Source organism: Gambusia affinis, linkage group LG11 (genome assembly GCF_019740435.1).
Source record: "Gambusia affinis linkage group LG11, SWU_Gaff_1.0, whole genome shotgun sequence".
Lineage (NCBI taxonomy): Eukaryota > Metazoa > Chordata > Actinopteri > Cyprinodontiformes > Poeciliidae > Gambusia > Gambusia affinis.
The window spans coordinates 13,690,322-13,713,989 of record NC_057878.1 but is presented as its reverse complement, the minus strand read 5'-3'; the positions used below and the strand labels follow the sequence as shown (position 1 = coordinate 13,713,989).

General features: G+C 38.5%; 1 protein-coding gene across 1 annotated transcript in view; it reads left to right on the top strand.

The window, feature by feature from the left end:
- Positions 1–10,529: 10,529 nt before the first annotated feature.
- The window catches only part of LOC122839692 (anosmin-1), a 63,004-nt gene continuing 49,865 nt past the window's right edge, over positions 10,530–23,668 (top strand). Inside the window, exons 1-2 of the mRNA XM_044131527.1 lie at positions 10,530–10,798; positions 20,639–20,686. Coding sequence (XP_043987462.1) covers positions 10,616–10,798; positions 20,639–20,686 — 231 coding nt within the window. The 5' untranslated portion in view covers positions 10,530–10,615. The remainder of the gene's footprint in view (positions 10,799–20,638; positions 20,687–23,668) is intronic.

Sequence of the window (23,668 nt, the reverse complement as noted above, 5' to 3'; positions counted from 1 at the left end):
AGAAGCTTCAGTGAGATTTTGTGTATGTAAATAAAGCTTGTGGCATCAGATGAAAATAAGTAAGCCTTTTGTGTGTGTGAGTACACTATGTAACACCTCCCCCACAATCTCCCTCCCCTCCCCCTCTGCAGCCATCTACAGCAGCTAGAAAAGCAGAAGGCTTTCTGTGGTGCACTGTTATGTCATAGCCTAAAGACCTATTTTTCAGACAAAGCAGACTATACAAACAAAGAGGTCTATTTTCAGCTGCAAATGCCTCAATATCTCATACTCTATGATGTATATGTACATGGCATATGTAGCACACTGAGCAGCCATCATTTAAACAACAGTGTTTGATCTTTGTAAAATATCTGCGGTGCATCAGGAAGCCACATTTCTACCCTTTGACACTTCTGAATTCCTGTTACGTAACAAGGAGGGGCAGGGAAGGCGGGAAAGCAGGACAGATGTCAGAGATTGAAGGGTTGGGGACAAAGGTCAAGGGTTAGTGACCTGAGCAGCCAAAAGACTTGCCATTCCTGCCCCCCGACTCCCTCCTGCATAATGCAGACAGAATTACTTTACAATCCTTTCTTACAGTGACATCTAAATCTAGACTTTTAAGAGGGAGGCCAATCTTACTTTGGTCCAAAGTCTTCCTTTCGATATGGTGGAAGTTAACCAAACTGCATATTACGTAGTAAATATAGCACAATACCAATTATGTAGCAATATTTTTTTGTCTTTATTACCATTTTTTTCTGTCTTTTTGGATGAGGAGTATATCACTGCATGTACTTGGCAAAATTAGTGCTTTGTGAACATTTTCACGTGACATTCATAAGTATGACAGTATATTGTCGAGATTTTATGTGATAAAATTAAAAAGTAGAAGCAGGAGGAAAATCAAAATTTTGTACAAATGAAAAATTTTAAAGTCTGCCATCCATTTGTTTGTAGAATACACGATTCAATACTTCAGTATTGTGAGATGTCCAAAGCCTTGGTTGTTGTTGTTGTTTAACATAACCCTGTGCTAAACCTTTCTACAACGTTGTGTCTGACCTGTCTGCTGTGTTTCTTGGTCTTTATATTGTTCACTATTGTTTCATAACAAAGAGTTCACAGAAAGTATTGAAATTAAACTACACTGAGATGGGCTGCATTTGCCAGACTGTTTATTTGTGATGGTAGATTATGCTGCTTTAATTTATGGCATCAAAGTCATTTAGGTCTACCATTTGCAAATGTCACTTCCTTGTTCACGTGTGCTTTTTAGACACCTCTCTGAGACAATTTAAGTGTAGGTGGAATCTGCTGTCAGCAAATGATGAGTTAATTTTGTCTCAGAAGTGAGAAAGACCTCATGCCTGGTTCAGAGCCCTCTAATCAAAGAATACCAGAACTTTAATCTCCTTTTCCTTTCATAAAACATAAAAGGAACATGTTCAGGCATATATCTTAAAGAACCGACGAGGGCTGCTCCTTTAAATAGATACTAACCATCAGAAGTCCTAATGAATAGCTATAATCAGCCTCATTTTCTACATTTTACATGTGGAGCAGCCATTTTGGATGCTAACCTTGGCTAGGTACTGCTCTACAATGGTATATTATGGATGCTCAAGTCAATAAAAGCAGCTCATCTATAGTTATAAACAAAGCAGTAATGACAGTGTGTGGATTGGGAAACTGACTAATGTAGACTGACTAATAAATATTTCAATAAATGAAATACAGTAATGTAAAAAATATTAAAAAATGCAATACTAAGTATCACTTTCCTGCCATTTTAAGTGACACCCAAATTTATGTTGCGATTTTTCTAAAGAATGCCATTGAATATACTGAAGTTGTAACATGAAAAATGTGCAAAGATTTAAGGAATATGAATACATTGTGACATGTCACACTGCATTACTACCTTCAGTTGTGCGGGGTTATGGGCCAATATGGCCGCTGTCTTTTGGTGTCTTCACCCCTTCGGATACGATCAGAATGAGAAGCAGAGAGATTTACATGCTGTCTGAGAGTGACGGCATTGTTATAAAAACAAAGGAACCAGTTATCACTCTTCCTGATAAAAGTCATTCATATGGAGATGTTGGTCACCTCGGGAGACGATAAGGAAATTAAAATGAGCTCAGAGATCACCACCATCAGTTAATATTTCCCTTCCAAATTAGGTTGTTAAACTTAGATAAATCCCTCCATAATCTGCATTAAGTGTGTGCATGCATTTGCGTGAAAGCATTTGACAAAGTAAGTGTAAGAGAGATTTCAAAAATGTGTTATATCTGAAGACTGTTTGCCTCAGTCAAGAAAAGAAAATCTGCCCTGATAAATTCCCCATAGCTGGATATTAAGTCTGGATCATCTCCTGGAAAATATTATGTGAGAGAGACGGCGAGAGAGAGAGACGAGGAGACACTGTCTACACCAGCAACTTATCTGTGGCCACATTGCCATCTAGTGGTAAAGAAGAGGAACAATATACTAGAAACCCTTTAAATATTACCCCGGCTTCAGGGCTCTGTCTTCCTCTTTGCTTTTATTGTCAGTTTTCACACTGACTATAATGCATAGAAGCTTATTTGTCGCCAGCAATCCTACCCACCCCACCCTGCTGACGGTCGCAGAGGGAGATTCAGCAGCCAGTCAACCTTCAGTTTCTTTAGCTTTGAGTGGGTGGTTTTTATGTGCAATAACAGTGTCTCTTTAGCATCCACCCTCTTTCTTTGCTCAAAGCTGCATTGTTTTTGAATGTGGTGAGAGAAAAGGAAAAATGTCAGATGCAAGCTTGTACTTAGATTTTCTCACGTACAAGACTACTATTTTCACAGTGAGAAAGTCAGAAGAAATCTTTTTGAACTCATCATTGAATAGACAAAAGGTTGACCATGTAGCTGAGGTAAGAGGTCGTTTGAGAGAGATGTTTTCCACCTAATAAATTTTATTGCTTCACCTGAAAGAAAATCAGTGCAGACTATTGAACAAGTATGCAGTTCTGACAAAAAATGCATGCAATTTTTCATCCAGATTCAACTTATGTCAGATGGTTTAACCAATCTGAACCCAGTCTTGTCTGCATGATATGTCCACGACACAAACGTCTATCAAGGTATAATGAAATAAAAGTAACAGGATATGTCCTGTGTGGAATACCATGTCCTGGCATTAGATGTTGAGGGTTAGTTAACAAAATAAATTCTATTTAGTTGTACTGAGAGTATGTCGCAAAGAACTTGCTTACAGTGGCTTTCAAAAGTATTCACACATAGAGTTTTGCCGTTCCCTGTCACACAGGAAACGGCAAGATAACATAATGTATCTTGATGTTATGCTATTTGATGATACTGCCACAAAGTGTTGCATATTTGTACAGCAGAGGAAAACTGATTCATCATTTTCTGAATTTGTTGCAAATAAGAATTTGAAAAGCATGTCGTGTGTTTGAATTTAGGATCAAAGTTTCATTGCAATTAGAGCTGAGAGGATTTTAGCAGATGTGTCTGTTAGCTTTGTACATTCAGGCTGTGATTTTTGTCAAATCTTTGCAAAATAGCTAAAACTGTGCCATACTATCTCTTCTGTGATAATCTATTCCCTCCATAGCCTCTCAGTAGGGCTGCACTTTGATGGAGCCATTGTATAGGATGACTCCTTTATCTTATACAATATAAATGATTGAATTTTATCTCTGGCTGTTTGCATAGGGACACTGTCCTGTTTTAAAGGTTAATCTCTGCTCCTTGCTTTCTTCCAGGATTTATAGTCCAATCTGTGTTAACATCAACATGAGCAACGTCCGTATCACTATTTAAAGAAAGCATTTCCACACCATGATGCTGCTACAACCATCTTTCACTTAAGACATGGAGTGTTGTGTTAGTCTTCAAAGCAAGCAAGTTGATAGATAGATAGATAGATAGATAGATAGATAGATAGATAGATAGATAGATAGATAGATAGATAGATAGATAGGTAGATAGGTAGATAGATAGATAGATAGATAGATAGATAGATAGATAGATAGATAGATAGATAGATAGATAGATAGATAGATAGATAGATAGATAGATAGATAGATAGATAGATAGATAGATAGATAGATAGATAGATAGATAGATAGATAGATAGATAGATAGATAGATAGATAGATAGATAGATAGATAGATAGATTTGGTCTTTTCTGATCAGACTTCTTTGTGAAGTGTGTTTGCTGTATGACTTACTTGGCTGCAACTTGTACTTTCTAAAGAAAAACAGCTCTCCTCTGGCCCCGTTTTCATAAAGGCCAGGTTTGTGGAGTGAGTGACTAACAGTTGTCATGCCAACACATTCTCCCACCTGAGCTGTGGATTTCTGCAACTTTTCCAGACTCGCTATATATCTCTTTGCAGCTTTTCTGATTATTGCTCCCCTTGCCTGACATGACCTTTCAACTGCCTGTATTGGTAGTTCTGTGCTATACTTTATTTTCAGATAATTTACTGACGAGTGATCCAGGATATTGTTTAAAAACCTCACCCTACTTTCACCTTTCTGCTGCTCTTCATGATGCTGGTTTGTTCTCTAATATTTTCCAACAAATCTCAGGGGCCTTCACAAAAATACTGGATTTATATTGAAGTTAAACTACACACATCTCTGTTTAGTAATTAAGTAACTTCTCAATAACACATTATTAAGGGACTGAATATTTTCTGCAAACATTAACATTGTCTTTCATTTTTTTGTCCACTTCTCGTCTATGTAATCATGTATTTTGACCTGTTGCATAAAATCAAAATGAATTTATTAAAAAAGTTTTGGTTGTAATGTGACAAAAATGTAAAAAAGCTCAAGGGAACTGAAAACTATCAGCACTGAGTCTTATGATACATTAAAAAGTATTAAAGCAAATGCTGCACCGCAATTTTTTGTTAGTGTTTTTTGTCTCTTCGAATCAGATTGTGTTTGATTACCCCTGTTGCAATGATGTCAGATTTTTTTTCCTGTATTTAGTTTTCCATGATGGTCCAAAATACAAAGAGCAAAAAGTGATGATTTCAGTGTAGAAAAACTATACTCATGGCTGTTTGGCTTTGAAGAATCTGGAAGTTTTCTCTGTTCATCTCACAGAGTTAAATAGAAAAATAGCTTTTCCCCATTTTGTCTCATGTTCCCTTTAAAGTTGGAATTGAAACATCTAAAAAGTGCCTCAAGAAGATAGAAAAACGATTTATAGTAAAATTCAGGCAGAACATGCAGACCAGTTTGATGTGAGGGCATGCTAACATCTATAGCATCACAACACTTTGGCTTTATCTTCAAATGTCACCTTAATCTGAACTAATCTCTTATTTTTCTTTGGGGTTTTTTTTCCAGAGCTCCCAGCAAAAGCCGGTGGTCTGATCTGATCCTGGAGGCCCCCCTCATCAAAGTGGGAGTCCACCCGCACCTTTAAGCATCAAAGATGCATGAGTGTTTGATCGTCTTGCATCCTCTTTGTCAGGGGTATGCGGGCTGAAATCTGATACCGCCGTGTTATCTTTTGAAATGCTTTCGCGAGATCATGTGTCAGAAAGCTCCCTCAGTTCTGGGAGTGAATCCAGTCGGCCGCCACACTAGCACATCCAGTCATCTGTCTGAGTTATATCTGAAGTGGGAGCAGCGAGGTCTCTTTGTTGCCCAGCATGTTTCTGAACTAACAGCTTAGCAGAAAACAGATGAATTGCATTGTGAGGTAATTGGATTGGATGTGAACCAAAAATATTCAGTCAAAGCCTGTTTTGTAGTTCTGAGCCTCAGGATATCGACTGGCTCCGCACCTCTGATATTGTTGATGTTATTTTAGGAGAAAGGACAGACTGAGCCTGAAGGAAAGAACAGAAAGATGGCTCTTCATTAAAATAATTGGTTAAAAAGGAGAATGTAATGGTGGATTACCAGAAATGTGAGTTTAAACAGTAGATTTTATGAATCTCAAAAGGAGAAATTCAAGTACAGTGCCTTGCGAAAGCATTTTGATCCCTTTAACTTTAAATGGTACAACCACGTACCATTATAAGTGATGCAAATAAAAACGTATTAAATTTTTAATATACATAGATAAATAACTGATGTGTGCCGCCTGTAATTGCATGCACAAAATAAGGGTGCATCTATTTGCTAATTAGATGAGACGTCATCTAATTAGGTGACTTCTCATCATTAGTATACGCATCCGTGTAATTTAACCTCAGTATAAATTCAACTGTTCTGTGAAGGCCTCAGATGTTTTTAGAATTAGTGAACAAACACAATAGAAATAATTCCGTTCATTTCAATTCAATTTATTTACAAAGCGCTAATTAACAAGAAATGCCATCTTAAGGCAGGTCCAATGCAATCAGTTAAATCCTGCGATATAGATAAATTGAAATTCTGTGACATACATTCAAATTTGACCATACTTATAACTCTGTGTAAAGCAGTGAAGTTCAGTTTGTTATGCTGATTGGTTAGAAAAAGGGTTTTCCATCTGAAAAAAACAACAACCCAGTGTTGAGTTACTGACTTTGCCACAGTCCCTCCTCCTGAGCAAGCATGTAGTGACAGTGGACAGTTTATTTTGAGTCATTAACTGTGACTTATACTGTGCATGTGTAAGGTAACAGTGGAAAGGAAAATTCCCTCACAGCGGGACGAACCTGGCTCAGCATGAGTGGGCATCTGCCGTGACCGACTGGAAGTTTAAGAACAGAGCGGACACACAAAAAACCAGTGAGCTCTGGCCCAGGACTGCACTCTGTAATAATGGCAACTGTAGGTCTTTCACTGACGCTAGCTAGGTGAGAAAGACTAATGCGTGTGGGATGAAAAACACACACTATCCATAGTTAGTGGCAGCGGTATGAGGGAACAGCGAGAACAAAGGTATTATTGAAAGAAAACCAAAATTAGTCCCATTTGCTGTTTGCAACAAATGATATGAGACACAGCTAACATCCGGAACAAAGTCCTCAAGTCAGATGAAACCAAAACTGTTTGTCTTTACTGCAAAATGTATTGTGTGGTTTAAAACCGACGTTCCACCTTAAAAAGACAGCGCAGTGAAACATTGTTGTGGCAGCATCAAGCTGTGAAATGCTTTTTTTTTTTTTAGCAGGGGCAGTGAAGCTGGTCATAGTTAATGGGAAGGTGGACACATCCAGAGTTTAGTACTAATTAATTAATTTTTAACAGTTACATGTGTCTTTCCACATACACTGAAGTTTGCGATTGAAATGTAGCTACACATAATAAAGTTCAGCCCTCAAGAATACCTTTTGCAAAGTAATGTAAGTATTATGTTTAGGAATAATATCTTAGGTTTATTAGTAGAAGTAAAGACAGTTTACAGAAATCTTGAATGAACTCTCTTTGGTTTGCCTCTTTACACCCTGAGTTCAGCAGCATCAGAAGGGAGGCCTTTCCCAGTCAATGAAAACATGGCGTCAGAGACGTACGTGTCCCACAGACTGCAGGAGACATCAGGACCGCACACAGACAGTGTATTTCCTTCACTGCACACCATAAAATCCCACCACCACCACCACCACACATGGCTGTAATAAGGCAACAAATTAAGCCATTACACAGGTTTTTAAGGTACACAGACATCCGTGTTTAAATATTTTAAGAGAAGCAAGGGATATCTCACCCAAAAGTTCCATTGTATGTCTGGGACCACCAGGGAAATTAGAGCCCATCATTCTTATCATTACAGAGCAGTCTGGTTCTCCTTTTTGCTTTCCAACGGCGCTCATCTTTGTGTGTCGGATGGGAGTTTTTAGGAACGTTCCCAGATAACATAATAATTGCTAGAAACAGCTTAGGATGTGTTAATAAAGCCATATTTCCAGTTTCAGCAGAGAGACATGGGTCAAACCATTAAGTTCAATACACAAGCAGCCCAAGGCAAGACCAAGACTCGAGCCAGATCTAATGATGGTGTGCGAGTCAGTGTTCCCTCCCTCTCTGCATACAGTTTAAGAGCAACACCTATAAAACTCCATTACTTGCTGCTGTTGCTGCCGCTGCCGCTGTAATGGGGTTCAGGAAAATACTCCAGGAGCTGACAAAAGTGGGGGCGTCTCGTAAACCCTCGAGGAAACTTTCTAATTAAACACCCGCTTCTTAACTCCCGTAAACAGAGAGGATTTCGAGCTTTTCCATGTCATATTTTCTCCATACCTTAGGCGAGGAAATGATGCCAGAAGTTGGGAGTCCATCTTGAGGAATTTACTCAGGATGGACTTTAATGGTTTTCCATGTAGAATTGTTTTTCCAAGCTACTGGGGAAGGGGGCTTCCCTCGGATGTTGGCAAGAGTCTCCAAGGCTAAATATGTGCGTTTGATGGAGAAGACCTGTCACGGTTTACATTACCAACTGACTCGTACATGAATGTTAGAAAAGACAGGTGTCTCCTACATGTATGGTGTTAGAGTATTTAGCGTTAGATTTTCAGATAACGTAAACAGAATGCAGACAAAATATTTAAAAATGCTGACTTTAGGCAAATAAATTTAAAATTTGGACTGTTTTTCTTTTGATATTGTTGGTAATTTCTTTTTTATTTTTACATAGCATTTTAAAAATTTGTGATCTTAATCACTTCTGTCTCTTTCCTGCAGAGACCCAGGGATGAAGCTAAATAACTAGCACAGTAGATTATACATCATTAGATTATGTTTAGTTTAAATGTAAAAAAAAGAATGAATTTATATGATTCTACTATTTTAGTGTTGTAAGTGACAGACTATTAAGGCTTAAATTGGGCTTGATTTAGCAAAATGTTCTTAAAATATCAGGAATTGTTAATATTTTGCACATGTTCCAATTTAAATCAGACAACAGGTTACTAGTGTGGAGAGGTATTGCCAAAAATGAACCAGTATGACCTATTAGGGTTGAAGATGGGCTTGAAAATAACTGCCAAATTGAATGCCAGACTCCAGAAGACAATTTCTTCTGAAATGGGAGACTCACAAGAAATAGAAAATCAACATCATTTGATGACTAGGCTGAGAGACTATATCAATAATGGTTATATGGATCACTAATTGGTAATTTTGAAATCTCATGAATGTTTGACTTTGAAATGTTTGTTTTTATTGTTGTTCTAACCAATCTATAATGATTGGAAAGTTGGGTTTCTAACCTATAATTCCACTATAATTACTCAGAAATAGTTGCCAAGTAATTGTGCTCTCTTTTATGTTGTTAAATATTCAGGTTTGGCAAAACATTATGTACACTGTGTAAGCTGAGTCACAACTCTCCAAAATGTAACTGAAAAAAAAAAAACCAATAAAAAAAAAAACAATACTTTTTTCAATCAAAAATATTTCTTAAGTTTTGGATAAATTGTGAAAATCCAACTTAATGGATTCATATTTACCCAGTACAATTAAACTCCCGTCACTCCCATTTGCTATCTGAAATGTTTTTTGTTGCGCCATGGATTCAACAAAGTGTCTGAAACATTCTTAAGTGATTTTAGTCTGAATTAACATGACGGCACCACAAAGATGCTCCAGAACCATGGTGTGAATCTCGCAGTTCATCACATTCCAAAGGTGGATTAAAATCTAGTGAAAGCTAGAGTAGTACGGTGAACTCACCATCAAGAGCTTTGACACGGTGCATTATCCTGCTGGAAGTAGCCACAAAAAATAGGTTCGCTGTGCTCATGAAGAGATGGATGTAGCCAGCAAAAAGAGGGAGCTTGAGAGAAACTTGTGCTATCGAGACATTTTTCTGTCCCTCCTATTTTTACTACCAAAAACAGGTCCATTTTGGACAGCTGGCAGGGTCAAACCCAATGGGCAATATTGTAGTGTGGGCAGGATGTATGTTTTTTATGTTGTCTGTTGCTGTTAGATATTTTTGCTGTGTGTCATAGTATTTGGTTTTCTGCAACAAGTAACTGATTGTGACAGAGGCGGATAAAAAGTAGTCTACTTCTGCTTCAAAAGTACTCAGGATAAAAAGTAGTCTACTTCTGCTTCAAAAGTACTCAGATATGCTACTACGTTAATAGGGATTGATCCATGTTTTCATGCTGTTCTGGTCATATTATTCACGTTGAACCTGAAACCAGCTCAAGTATTTCATTGTCCAAGCGGAACAATAGCTTCCTGCTCCAACAACAACAACAACGTAAAGTCCCTTTCTTATTTTGATGTTCGCTTTGGTCGTGTTGCCAAAATGCTTTAAATTGCTGCCATGTGATTGGCTGGATTACTATGTGACTTGACTTGTTATTGGACAGGTGTTCCTAAAAATTACTCTGTAAGAGTAAATCATGCTTCACTGTGCTTTAGAGAAAAGAAAACATACAGTTATATCATAAAAGTTTATTCAAGTGGAGTAGATATGGAGAGACCTGCTTTATGCCTCCCTTTCCAACCATGAACAGTATGAAGCAATCTTTACCTGCTTCATCGCTCCTCACGCACGTCACTCACCTTGGGATCATCCAATCGCGACGCACACGAGCCCCGTAGCTCCTCCCCGACGTATAATTGGAAGTTTCTTTAGTTTCTCCGGCGGAGCTCGCGCGGCAGTGTAGTCTGAGCTCGTGGAGGGATTAAAAAGACACCAGCAGCAACAGCAGCAGCCGCGATGTTTACCGGGAGCCCGAGCGCATGTGTGACCCTGTGTTTGTGGATTACGGCCCTGACGAGCGTCTATGCAAGGAAGCAGGACGACTCCTTCTTCACTGCCAGCGTTTACCGAGCGAGATGCGCCTCGAGGTGCCTCAGCCTGCACATCACTCGCATCTCCGCGTTCTTCAAGCACTCACAGGTACGACGAGCGGGGTGGTCGCTGCAAGCAAGATCAGACCCAAAGCCCAAGGCTGCCTGTGTTAGTAGGAGACGATGGCTCTCATAATAAATGAAACCTGTTCTCTCCTGAGCACTATTGAGGGGGAAACTAGAGGAGACTAATTGTGCTCTATTTATTGTTGATCAGGCAAATTAGTCTTAATTTAATGCAAAAAAAAAAAAAAAAAAGTGTCACCGAGTTGCTTGCAAAGTTATTGCAACCAGCCAACAGAGGGATGGATAACTGTTGTCTGTTAGAATCAGGGCGCTTTACAAGCCTAATTAACACACCGCCGTGTTTCCGAGACTTGGAGATGAATAATAGCTCCAAGTGCAGCCAGTTTCCATTCATTACTCGCTAATTACTGGGAAATGAGAGGTCATCTCTTTTGAGCACAAATGTGGTCGCCACCTTGCTTAGTGGCCACCACAATTTTACACTGTGCTGTGATACAGACCTGGCTTGGATCCAATTGAAATTAGCTGTGTGTTTTGGTTGATTTTGGTATGTGGTGTCAGAAGTTGTTTTTCACCCTCCGCTGAATGCACTGTTCTCTCCCAGGACCCCTAGAGAAAAGAGCTGGACACTGATCCCTCCTCCCCCCCTTTCTTTTTTTTTGCTCCTTTTTCTCCATTTATCTATTTGGTGTCTGGCTGCCTTTACTATCACCCCATTAGGATTTTCAAGGCTTGTCTTTTTCTCAAGGTGCATTAATGAATCCCTAATTGTTTGGAAACTGGTTGGAGATGGATTAATCTGTATTTAGTTTGAAATGCACTCATCAGTCTTTTTCTGACTCTTTCTTTTCTTCTTTCTTTTTTCTTTCCTTCTTTCTTTCTCTCTTTCTTTCAGCAAGTGGTGGTCCAGTGCTAAAAAATGTCATGTATTGGTTTTGTAATAATGTCATCTGTACCATTTGCTTATTGAATTTTGTTCTTTTAACGTAAGCTTTCTGCTCTTCATAAAGTAATACAAATGTCCCAAGTTATAATTAGTCGGACTACCTTAATAGTTGCTTAACAGACATGCAGCTCATAACTTGCCTCAGAAACAGTGTTACCTTAATGAGAGTGATGGGTGGTGCTCCTTTAGTTTCCAAGTAACAACTATTTTTGTTTTTTACGACTGGAAATATTTCCTAACAGCCAAATTTGTCTTATTAGTAAAGAAGGGAGAAAACATTGGCACCGTCCTTTAGCCAGCTGATTATTAGTGTGGAGCAACAAGTTAGGGAGGGGCAGCAACTCAGGTCACTTCCTCTGACATATTATTGTAAGGACTTGTGGGAACAATATGATGGCAAAATTTTATGGTTTTGAAACAGCAACTTTTTAAAATCTTGTTGCACCGGTATCATACCTACCAGACACATCCTTACCATAGCATTATTTATGAAAAGATTAGATGTGGCTTAGCTGTATTCCACATTGTGCTATGATAGAAATAGAAGTGAAGAGGCATTCAGCAGAAATAGACCTAAAACAGGGCTTTGTAAAAGTGCAACTTGGCGAGCGGTAGCAGGGATTAGTTTTGACCAGATTCCAGGAGAGTAATGCAGCCCAAGGTTGCATAGTCAGGGAATTAAATTAGTCATCAGCTAAGAAGTCAAATAACTGTTGGAGCCTCACCTCTAATGAACAGCTAATAGTCAACATAATTGAGTGCAGAGTCTGAGAGTCTGAGGCGGTCCTCAGTAAGGGGGGAAAATAAAAGGGAGACATTTGTGTAAAGAAAGGCTGTTTAGTGATAAGAAAAGCAGTTTAAGCAAGAACAGGCATATCTGTGAGTATTGTATTTTACACTGTGGTCTCACTAGTCCTTTCATGTCAGAATGGGGGGTCTGGTCAGCTGTGAAAACATATGGCCACCCTCTTTCCTGCCCTCTACCCCCTGGCTGTGCCAGTAAATGCCAGCATCAAAACCTAAAAGCTTCTGTAGGAGACACACTGCTTTACTGATGCTGCTTGCTGAGGTCACCTTCCTGCTAATTAAGCAATATGGCTATGTTATAAATGCACCAATTAAGCTTTTCCTAGCTTATACCAATGTCCTGCTTTCATTGAGGTCTGTCTATCAGATTCTGAATTTGACCATATTAATTTCTATATGGTAGAACTATAACACATGAAATAGAAGAAAAAGTGCCAAAAGATTAGTCATAAAGCCAAACCAATAAATGCATGTTGATAATCTTCAGGTGAAACCCTGAAAAACAGATTTTCTTTATAGGATGCATCGAAATTTAAAACTCTATTTTCAGTCTACAAACTAATCAACAAGTTTTTGAAAATCAGTCCTTAAAAACATTTAAGGACACTCAAAAGACAACAAATATACAGAATAGAAGTTGGGATTTCAATGTATAATCACTGATGTACCAAAAAACATTGCCCTGCTATTGGAATTGGTCAATTAGGGTCTGTAATACAAAATGTTTATTTTCCCACTACACACAAATTCACCAACAGCTTGCAGCTTGATTTGTTTAAATCAACTAAACATCAGATCAGATATTGTTGCACATGGTTTGATGAATGAATGGTATAAATTATGCAGTGTCTTCAACATTGAAACTAAGGTCTCTGTCACAAAACCAGCAGAAAGCTTTTTATGTATTTTCCAGACACAGTGTCATTTACAGCACAATCAAGTCACCATGTTACCTTCGGTTATAAAAAATACGGTATATATCAAACATTAACTTCTTCATTTCACCGCTTGAAACTGAGCCTCTGTGTCTTTAAGAAGCTTCTGCTCTTTCTGACACTGCCTTCAGCACGTCATCACAACAACCGTTCTCCATTAAACCATGTTAGCTTGTGCTAAATGACAAATCATGTTCATGCCGAACAACAATACAAAGCACACAAGCCAAAGCTGTCATTTGGAGATTTGAGATCAACATTAGGGACAGAACTTTCCTTCAGTCGAAGTATTTTGGCAAATTCTGCTGTGAAATGTTGATAGTTTTCAAAGGGCTCCTTCCTACACTTGATTTGTGCAAACTACAACTTTCTTTGGCAATAACACAAGCAGAAATAAAATGAAACCATGCAGCTGTGTTTTCTGGTACTTTGAGAAAATGCATGCACACATGCTCTCGTAACAAAACATTTTCCCTTTTCCAACAGCTGTTATGCAGCGGCAAAGGCAGCAGAAAAAACTTAGTATTGTCTTGTGAAGTGGAGTCGAGATACACTTGGGTTTCTAGGTGAGGGGCTGTGCTTGGGGTTGCTAAGTAACAAAATTGTCACCCAACAATTTACAGGTTTTTGAAACATGTTGTTTTGCAGACACCAGCAGAATATTTACTTATTTCCAAAAAAAATGTCTGGGCGGTTGTTATTGCTCTTGGACTGTTTCTAGCAGTAGATATCCAAATAGAAATACAGAAATATGCAAAAAGTTAATTTTGCATGATTCATGATTCTTCTAAGCATCAGTGGATATACCTGTGGCACTTTTTTTTCCAAAATTTTTATATTCAAACTAAAAGAAAAAGACTAGGGGTGAAACATTTACAGTTTTCTGGCTGTTCGCTGATTCCTGATCTTTAAAAAGGCTGACCGGCCAACTCAGATTTTGGCCAATATCATTTTTTTTGTCTGAAATATTACTAAATACAACACGAAAGTAGCCGAATTGATAATAGTGGGGCGGCTATTGTTAACAGCAAATGAGCAGACATGAACCTGGTGGGCCGGTTTATAAGTCAAACTTCTCTCACTGGAGAGAAGAAGAGGATAGTGGTTGAAATGTAGACCTTTGTTGAAGTAGATAAAATCAGGAAGTAAAATCGGCTTTGCATTTAAGTATCGGCCAATCACTGATCTCCCAAAATAAAGAAAATCGGCACCGATAAATTGCCGCATCCCTAAAAGAGACACTTAAATTAAATGCTATTTACTGAGGCAAACGGTGAGTAGAACAATGGACAATTGGCTGTTTCCAATCTACAGCCAATTTGCTGGTGCATCTCTTGGCTAAGCGCAGACTATAGTCCTGTCTGTAGCGGTTCAGTTAGCACACACCTACAGGTGGATCTGCTTCCTCTCAGGTCTTATTACAGTGACGGGCCCAGCAGGCAGCTCGGAGCTCCACTCGGGTGATTGAGACGACAGACCTCCTAATTCAACTCAGACATCCTTCGGGGGGGTCATTTAATACTCACCGAGCAAACCAAGACACACAATGCGTTCCATTTTAATGGAAATGAAACGTCTCGGTTGTATGTCAAAACAGCTCCATTTCCTGTGTTTCCTGATATTTTACTGTCTCTGCTCAGCATCTAGTAATCTATCTGAGCTGCTACTAGTTTTGGTCTCAGAACAAAAGATAATTTGCTCCTTTTAACACATTTAGCAGATGGATTCTGTTTTTATATATATCAGCTTTAATTCAATCATTCTGTGGACACTAGAGAATTTAGATGTTGTTACAGATGTTGTGAGCAGCCACACGTCTGATTTGGGATAAAAATGAGAAACTTTGTTTTAATTGCCACATATCTGAATTAGTGCGAAATGGAAACAAGCTTGAAGCTGCAGAGTTGGGAAACTCATGGGTAGTCTATTGCTTGTCAGATTTATAGCAACAAGAGATTTATTGATGTAATAGCATTTCCAAACACAGATTTATTGACATTTTACTCCACTTTTGGGGAACTTGTCACCCCCAGTACAATAGACAGAGCCGGGGAACACCCAACCATAAATATCAGCTCTCGGACACTTTTAAATATTAAGAGCGAGCTGGGAGCCCCACGCAATAATGTATTCTGAAAGCATCGGCCTTGTAGTGGATTATTTATGTGGGGACGTGTGAAGCCAAAAACAAGGTGTGTCCATGAGTTCTTGTTATTACATTTAAAGCAATAAAAATCTCACACATTTTAAATTCACTCATTCATTTCCAATATTGTAAAATTCTAAGCATCTTGCTTGACGGATTTGTGTTTCTTGAAGAGAAAAAGCACAAAAAGAGCAGCTGGAAAGTAGTTTTTCCATGTCCTGTTGTTTTCAGCTTTTGATACGATTGAGATCAAACCACAGCCCCGCGCTCCTCTCATGTGTGGAGTTTTTCATTAGTGAAGACAGCAGATGAATAGAGGTCTATGTAACTTGGCTTAACCTCTCTGTGTGTGTGCTCCAGGAGCATGACGGTCCTGTCTGTAAATCTCAGCGCTGCTACAGCCCGACCTACCTCAGCTGACAAATTGCCCTCATTCCAATGTGGAGACAAACTTTACACCAGTTGTTTGAGATCTCTGAAGCACCTTTTTATGTTAACATTAAGCTCACTTTAACTCACTTTCAGGAGGTCCTGCCCCAGGAAATGATTAACATTAACTGAAAAATTAGAGGAAGGACCGACTCCATTTTTATATTTACCTTATTAAAATCCCACACTTTTTATAGACTGAAACAGTACAATAAAGATTTGTTTGTTATTATGTGTTCATCATTAATATGAGCATTAATTTGTTACGCTCATCATAATGAGGGCCACTGTTACCTAAGATTTTATGTTTAAAAGCTGTTAGCTGTATGCTTGATCAGAATAGTCTATTTACCACAGTCCTTGCTGCAAAACCATTTTCTAAAAGAGGTAGAATCTAAGCACCTTATCTCCTTTATCTTCCTCCTGAATCAGTATGGAGGAGTAGGAAGCCTGGAGTAAAGATGTAACTTACCTGTTGCCGTAGTTACCTAAAAACTTATTTGTTGGCAAACAGTTTGGTACATTACTGCCACCTTGTGATAGTGATGTTAATGTTGTCTCTACCAGATGGGCAATTTAGGCCTGGTATTTTATCACAATGTCTTGTGAGATTTATTGCAGTCATGATTAAATGAGAGATGCACTGATCAAAATGATGCGACTGATTTTTGATGCCTAGTTTTTGTAAATCTTCATCCCCCAGCAGAGATTTTGACCAATTCGGATTTCTTTTTACTCATTATTATATAAAAATACATAAGAACAGTATTACAAATATTGCTTTGACCCTTTCTAAGTAGTTATTTATTTATATTAGGAGCCGAGGTATAGGGTCTTGAACAGATTAAAAATGATTTAGGAGTTCATATTTTACCTTATAGTTTTTCTAAACAGCCGTCACCATTTTCCAACCCAACATGTGTCATAATATCAAATAGCTCCCAGGAAACAAGCAACTTTGCTGTACTTGGTTCAGTCTTCCTGTTATCTTCATGTTCTTGCTCTTTTCTTGCTCTCTCTTTGGCTAACTTAACCACAAATCTGTCTTAGAAAATGTTGTTTCTTTTCAAATAGCTTCTCAACTCTTGTTTGATTCAGTTGGCAAACAAATATACTTAAATCAAGAAAAACCTTGCAGGCTACAAGGTGACACAGTTAAAGTCCACAGGTTGCAATTCCATCCGGGGATCTTTCTGCATGTGACTTGTGTGTAATCGTTATTCATGTGCAAGGTCTTTTCCAGTACGCAAGCTTCCTCACACAGTCCAGAAACATGTAAGTTAAGCTAATTGATCTCTCTTAGTTGCTCTTTGGAGTGAGCATATTGGTGGCATTGTTTGTCCAGTGTCTCTGTGTTGCCTTGTGAAAAAGTGGTGACTTATCCAGAGTGTACTCCACCTGTTTCTCATGGTTAAAATGCTATCTATGAAGATAAATTACAGTAACTACAAATATACTTCAGTGACAGCTAACCACCAGTTTATTCATACGTTTATTTATACATTTGTTTTTTGTGGTTTGTACATTTTTTAATGTTTGGCCTTTTATTTTCGTTCTAGTAGAGTATAATGGAGCTTAAGATATCAAAGGACCTGTTAGCTTTTAAAAGACACATTGGCTTGCCTTTGAAGTCATGACTCCTCAAAACTTGGCCAGAACTCAACAAGGTCTTATGGACCAGGAGGTGCTTTCCACTATTTAAAAGGCGAGACGTGGTATAAGCAAGACTAAATGCAAGAAAGGGATGCATTTAATCCTAGTGAAAATCCAAGAAGAAAAGAAGATTTACATTTTCCAAAGGAGTACTGATATCCTGAAAGATAAAAGGAGTTTTGTCCTCTGAGCTGTCTCTGTATTCTAGACAATGCAACATGCCTCTGGCCACCTGCTCCGACTCGTCTGCTGACAACACCCATAATGAATCTCTAATAAATGTCCTCTTTACATACTCCTCGTGTCACTTTACTGTCACCAATAAGGCTCAGATCACCTTTGCACGTTCTTACCCCCCCACCTCACCCAACCTCGTCCCTCCGAGTCACACCGGAGAATATCTGGAACGAATTCACTCGCTGAAGTCCTTGACAGTCCTCAGCTCTGCATAATGTTCGGAGAGTGGAGGAATGTCGTGGTGAGTCAGAGGGATGAAGTCCTGACCTATAATTATTCCCTCGTTGGTCCCTGAAATGGTGGGGTCAGGTCTGGACAGCTGGGGCAACATCCTGCTGAGGCTCTCTGTAACGGGCATGCTGTCACACAGCAAAATTAGCTCCTTTGTGGATCTGGCCTTGTCTTCACTGATGGATGGGCAAAGAGAGGCATCAGAAACAGGACAGATGATTTAGGATGCGGTCTACAGTTGTGACAATCTGTATAAATTATCCGGATGTATTGCTTGCCAGTGTAAATGTCTATGTGTTATTTATATTTTGTCACCAGTGGAGTTTGGCTCCCTGAGACTCATCATTAAAAATTTAAATAAAAATATTTCACCGTGAACTTCACTAGGCATTGACTCTTGTGATGCTGAGCAAAATGATGCGTGGATGAGTAATAAACAGTAATTTAATCCAACAGGGCACAGGTGTTCTATGTCACCCAAAAGGACCGAAAACTTATGGATGAAAAGCAAACCCTTCAGCTAAACGAGCTCTTATTTCAACTCCGTTTGGTCACAAAAACAACTATCCCAAGTCTCATTAGTGCTCAGACTCTTAAAATTTTTCATTCTTATCTGCTGCCTTTTGCGAGGGAGATTCTCTATAGACATGACCGTCCAATCAGGGATTCCTTTGAAGCCATTTGACCGCTATCCTTGACTTTAAAAGCACAACAGTTACTGGCACTGGATGTCAAATTAAACCCCTATAATGATAACTTCTCTGCCAGGATCTCATGGGAAATTTCTTCTGGATTACATTGTAAGTAAAGGCTTTGAACTTGACATTGAACCTAAACAGACTCTTTGCTTGCGGATCCCTGAAGTTTGAATGTCTTTTCACAGCTTCATTTTATGGGGAGGACAGGGAACATCCAGATCCCAGTTCCAGGTCATTGACTAGAAAAACTTTTCTATGGGAACTCTGAACTTTCTGTTTGGAATCTATGCACTTGATCATTCATCATTTATTCAGAGGTATTAAAATGGGGAGCAGAAAGGCAATAAACAGCATTATAATTGTAATGGATGGATCATATGTTCCAGCGATATATGAAATAAGTAGTTTCTACTTAGGTTTTTGCTGTTTTAGCCTACTCCTACATGTCCTTTTATATTGTTGTTGCTGACACTTGTCACTAAGAAAAGAGATATTTAAGGTGAATGCATCTTTATCTTTTTTACCCTTGAAAATATGTTGAAAACTAGACTATTTAACCTGTGTCAATTCAATAAAACATTAATTGGGTATAAGTTATACTTGATTGATAGTTGATTTTAAAAAATGTTTTGTGATTGAAAATATATAAAAATGATTATTTTGGAATTAGGGCTGTCCCATTTGTGTATTTAGAGCAAAATCCACATACATCAGTCTCAAGTTTTAGACATAGGCCAGAGTCAAATGTAAAAGCCAAGACTTTCCGACCTGAATTGGACTTGTGCTCAGGTCTCATTAACAATCTTGCATGTAATCAGAAGTGAAAGCAAATGATATGTAAGTTAAAGACCGTCCCTACAAGTGATGTATACATTTTCTTTTGAAACGGTGTGCTTGATTATAAACGAGTGATGTTCACAGCTATTAATTGTTCATAACCTGCTCATGTTCAGGGTCATGACAGATTTGTAGCCTGGATCAAACTATAATAACTTAGAGTAACCTCCAAGCTTGTAGATATAATTTATTGAAGTCTTGAAGCCACATTTCCTTTCATTGTGTATGACTGAGACATAGAAAATTACTTATTAATTATGAATTATCCTCCTGGGGTGGTATAAATTAATGCACGGTCGGTACCAAATGACCTGTGGCAGACAGCACATTTATGTTCTTGAATTGAGTAGAGTTAGGGCAGAATAACCAGTACACACCTATTGGACTAACAGGCCATTCACTAATTTCTTCGACAAAGAATAACAAAGCTCTTAACCATGACGATTACAGGAAATGACCTCTTGGACAGGCAATTCTACCTCTTCTGGTGTTTCACTTGATAATCTTACCTCTTTCTACACATGAGCTTTAAATGTTTCAAATGTTTGGTTTGTCAGTGGGCAAATAATTGTACCATCACAGCAGTTAGAATGTGTGTAGTCTACCAGGGCTGTGTGCATCAGCTTTGCCCTCAACACACAGGAACATGTGTTGAGAGACCAAACAAAATCCTCACAAAAGCAGAGGTCACTGGGCTCTCCTGAAACTGACCAGAGGTGTGCTGCAGCCCACTTCTTTGGGTGGAGATGGTCTGACTCAGACTTACACATTAATCAATCACCAAGAGGCCTGTGCTTCAGGCTAAGCAGTGTGTGGATGTATATCGTGACAGGAGAGAAGAGGGTCAGCGTTACGTATGTGCATTTTGATGGATTGATTGTTGCAAATGTATTTTCAACGGTATCTCCTGATGAATAATGATGTTTTCCCTTCTCCTTTGCAGAATAATGGCTCTTTGGTGTGGTGCCAGAATCACAAGCAGTGCTCCAAGGTAATGTGGTTTCATTTCTTTCATGAATGAGATGCATGCCACGTACACGGCTCATTATCAGAGAATAATATGACTTAAAGCGTACGAGTTGCAACAGGACCAGTCTTTTCATGCCTCCACGGCAAACATGAACTATCGTGAGAGAAGAAGAGTATTTAATGAAATTGCTTTGGCTTTTGTTGTTGCCTATTTGCTCCTAATTGGAATACAACGAAAGAGGATTCTGAGGAGAATGGAAAAAGTACAAAAGCAAGGTGTTATTGCTTGTCGTTGTTATTTGGAGTTTTAGGCTGATAAATTATTGTGGCATGTGTCCCGTAGGGCTTGTTTGTGTTTTGTGCCCCGTTTGAAAGATGGTTGATACAAAGCTGGTGTTGACGGCTCTTCTGAATAGATGGTGCTGACATACTCCATCAGACCCTCCTGAAGCTGTTGACAAGGCCCTCGGAAATGCGCTGTAAAACCCGTAGGCTGGGGGCAAGGATGGATGCACCAGCAGAGTTGATCCATGTAGTCATCTCAGCAAGGCTCTCTATAGCTTTAAAGATGCCTTCTTCTTCTCTATCTAACTGGAAAATAAGGATTTGCTTCTGTAATATAGCATCTGTGCTGTTTAAGTGTTTATGCCCTGTAAATATTCAACATTTTGCCATCTTACAACTGAGTTAAATTAGGTTTTTGTGGATTTTGAGCTACAAGTGTTCAAATTTGATTATATTTGAATGAAAAACCTGTGAAATAGTCCTTTAATTTAATGCTGATACTCTCCTACATCAGGTTTAACGTCATTAGGAGCTCATGGTTTCTTTACCCAGTAATCTTACATTCTACCAGAGAAATAATCTAAAAGTGAAACTGAAACCTGGCTTAGTGATGAAAGTTGTCCTCTACTCCAAACACTGTGTCTATATTAGTAAAAAAACAAACAAACAAAAAAACAGGAACAGCTCCCTTTCTTACTTAACCTAAGAGTCTTGTACATACATACAACAAGGTTTTAAATGTCCCTTTTTTGTATTATCTCATCTGCTAATCTCATGTGTTTTTTAGGGGATTTCAGAGTAATGAGGGCTTAATGCAAATTGTTACCACACTTTTCAGTTATTTGTATAAAAAATATTAATTAATTTTCCTTTTAATTCATAGTTAGGCATAACTTTGTGTTGCTCAGATAAAAATGCGATGAAATACAGTAATGCCTTCGATTGCAACAATCCAAAACGATAGAAAAGTTCCAAGGATATGAATATGTTTGCAAGGCAATGTGTCTGTTTCTGCTCTCATCGACTCTTAAATGTATCAAACTAACCTATAAGGACAAATGTTTTCGTAACGGTTGTGACAAATCGCAGGTGGGCCCTCAGTGTGTTCATCAACTCCTCCGTCCTCAGACATAAGTTATTGAGGAATGCACACTGAGAATTAGTGCAAACTGATTGTTATTAATTGGATAGATGTTGAAAAATACAGAGTGGCTGCAGTTTTACATGGTTGCCTAACATTCCTTCATGTGTGCTGCTAATATTAATCACAATCAGTGTCCAATATCAACTGCCTTGCTAAATTCACCCTCCGTGCTCAATTTGTAGATTCCCTTTTTTGAATTTCAAATGGTTCCTACACAGTTTGAATCTGGCTCAGTACAGCAGAGCTATTGTGCTTTGTGTTTTCTGCTGCCTTTTCAAATGCAAACGTTTCTTCTTTTTACATTTCTTCTAGCATCCCCATAACGTTTAAAGTTGAGTTACAGTGCTGCAAGCCTGGAAATATGATAGTGTATTTTCTTTAAGTTCTATGTGATTGACTAACACTATGTTACAAATGGTTTTCAAGTTTTTCAAATCTCAAGCAAAAAGGTGGCTTGCAAATCCAGCCCTATTTTATCCAGAAGCCTTCAATAAAATCCAGTGCAATCCATTGCCTTAAGAAGTCAACAAATGAGTACATAATTACTTGCGTGTGATTTGATTTCTGTGTAATGACAGCTATTCTGCAAATGCCTAAGAGGTTTGAGTTAATATTACTAAACAAACAGCATCATCAAGATCAAGTGATGATAACACCAGAAAAGTTAGGAATGAGGTTGTGGAGGAGTTTGTAGCAGTTTGATCTGGTTTATGATCTCTGTCCTCACACATGACGCCTTGGGAAAGTTGTGCATTGTTTCTAGGGGCGTGTCCTTTAGTTTCGACCAATTCTGCATATCGCAATTTGTTAAAGTCTGCCTTCAGCACAAGTGGTACCTGCTAGACATGAGGAGCAAAGAAAAATCTAAAACCATACTTGTTTTGACAGTTATTTGCACAATTGAATGTAGCCAAAAGTGCAACCTCGGAGGAAAACCTCTTAGAGGTTTGAAAAGGATTCAACCTTTCATTAAATCAAGAATTTGTGGCAAAACTTCAAAACAGGTGTTCACAGATGCTTTTCATCCAGTTTGATTAAGAATTTTTACTTATTCTTCTATTTCACAAAGAAGGATAAGCAAAAAATACAGTCTCTAGGTGTACAAAGACATTCTCTAGATAACTAGTGGCTGGAAGTCCTGCAGAAGGTATTTTCACAAAGTACATGTAAGACTTTGGAAGAGGTATATAACACTGAAATGCTTTACTTTAAGATTTCTGAGGTAAATGTGCAAGTAAAGATTTTCTGACTGTTGGTAACACAAAAAAGGTCTAATTTATCATATTTTGAAACTTCTGTGACAGGCAGTCTCCCTCCTGTCCACTTTGATTGCCAACATCAGCTCCTAGTCATCCCTCAAGCCATTTCTCAGTGTTACGTCTTAAGAAATTCATTTCCTGGCTTCAAGTCTAAGAACAACACACTGTTTTTATAATCAATCAGCTAATATTACTGAAACCCTGCGAATGTCTAAAATCCTCCCTGTTGTAACAAGCGTGCTAGTTAGCACTTCTTCATCCCACGTCTAAGCTCTAAATACATCAGGCTGGATTTTGATCTGAGCCCCTAAAATAA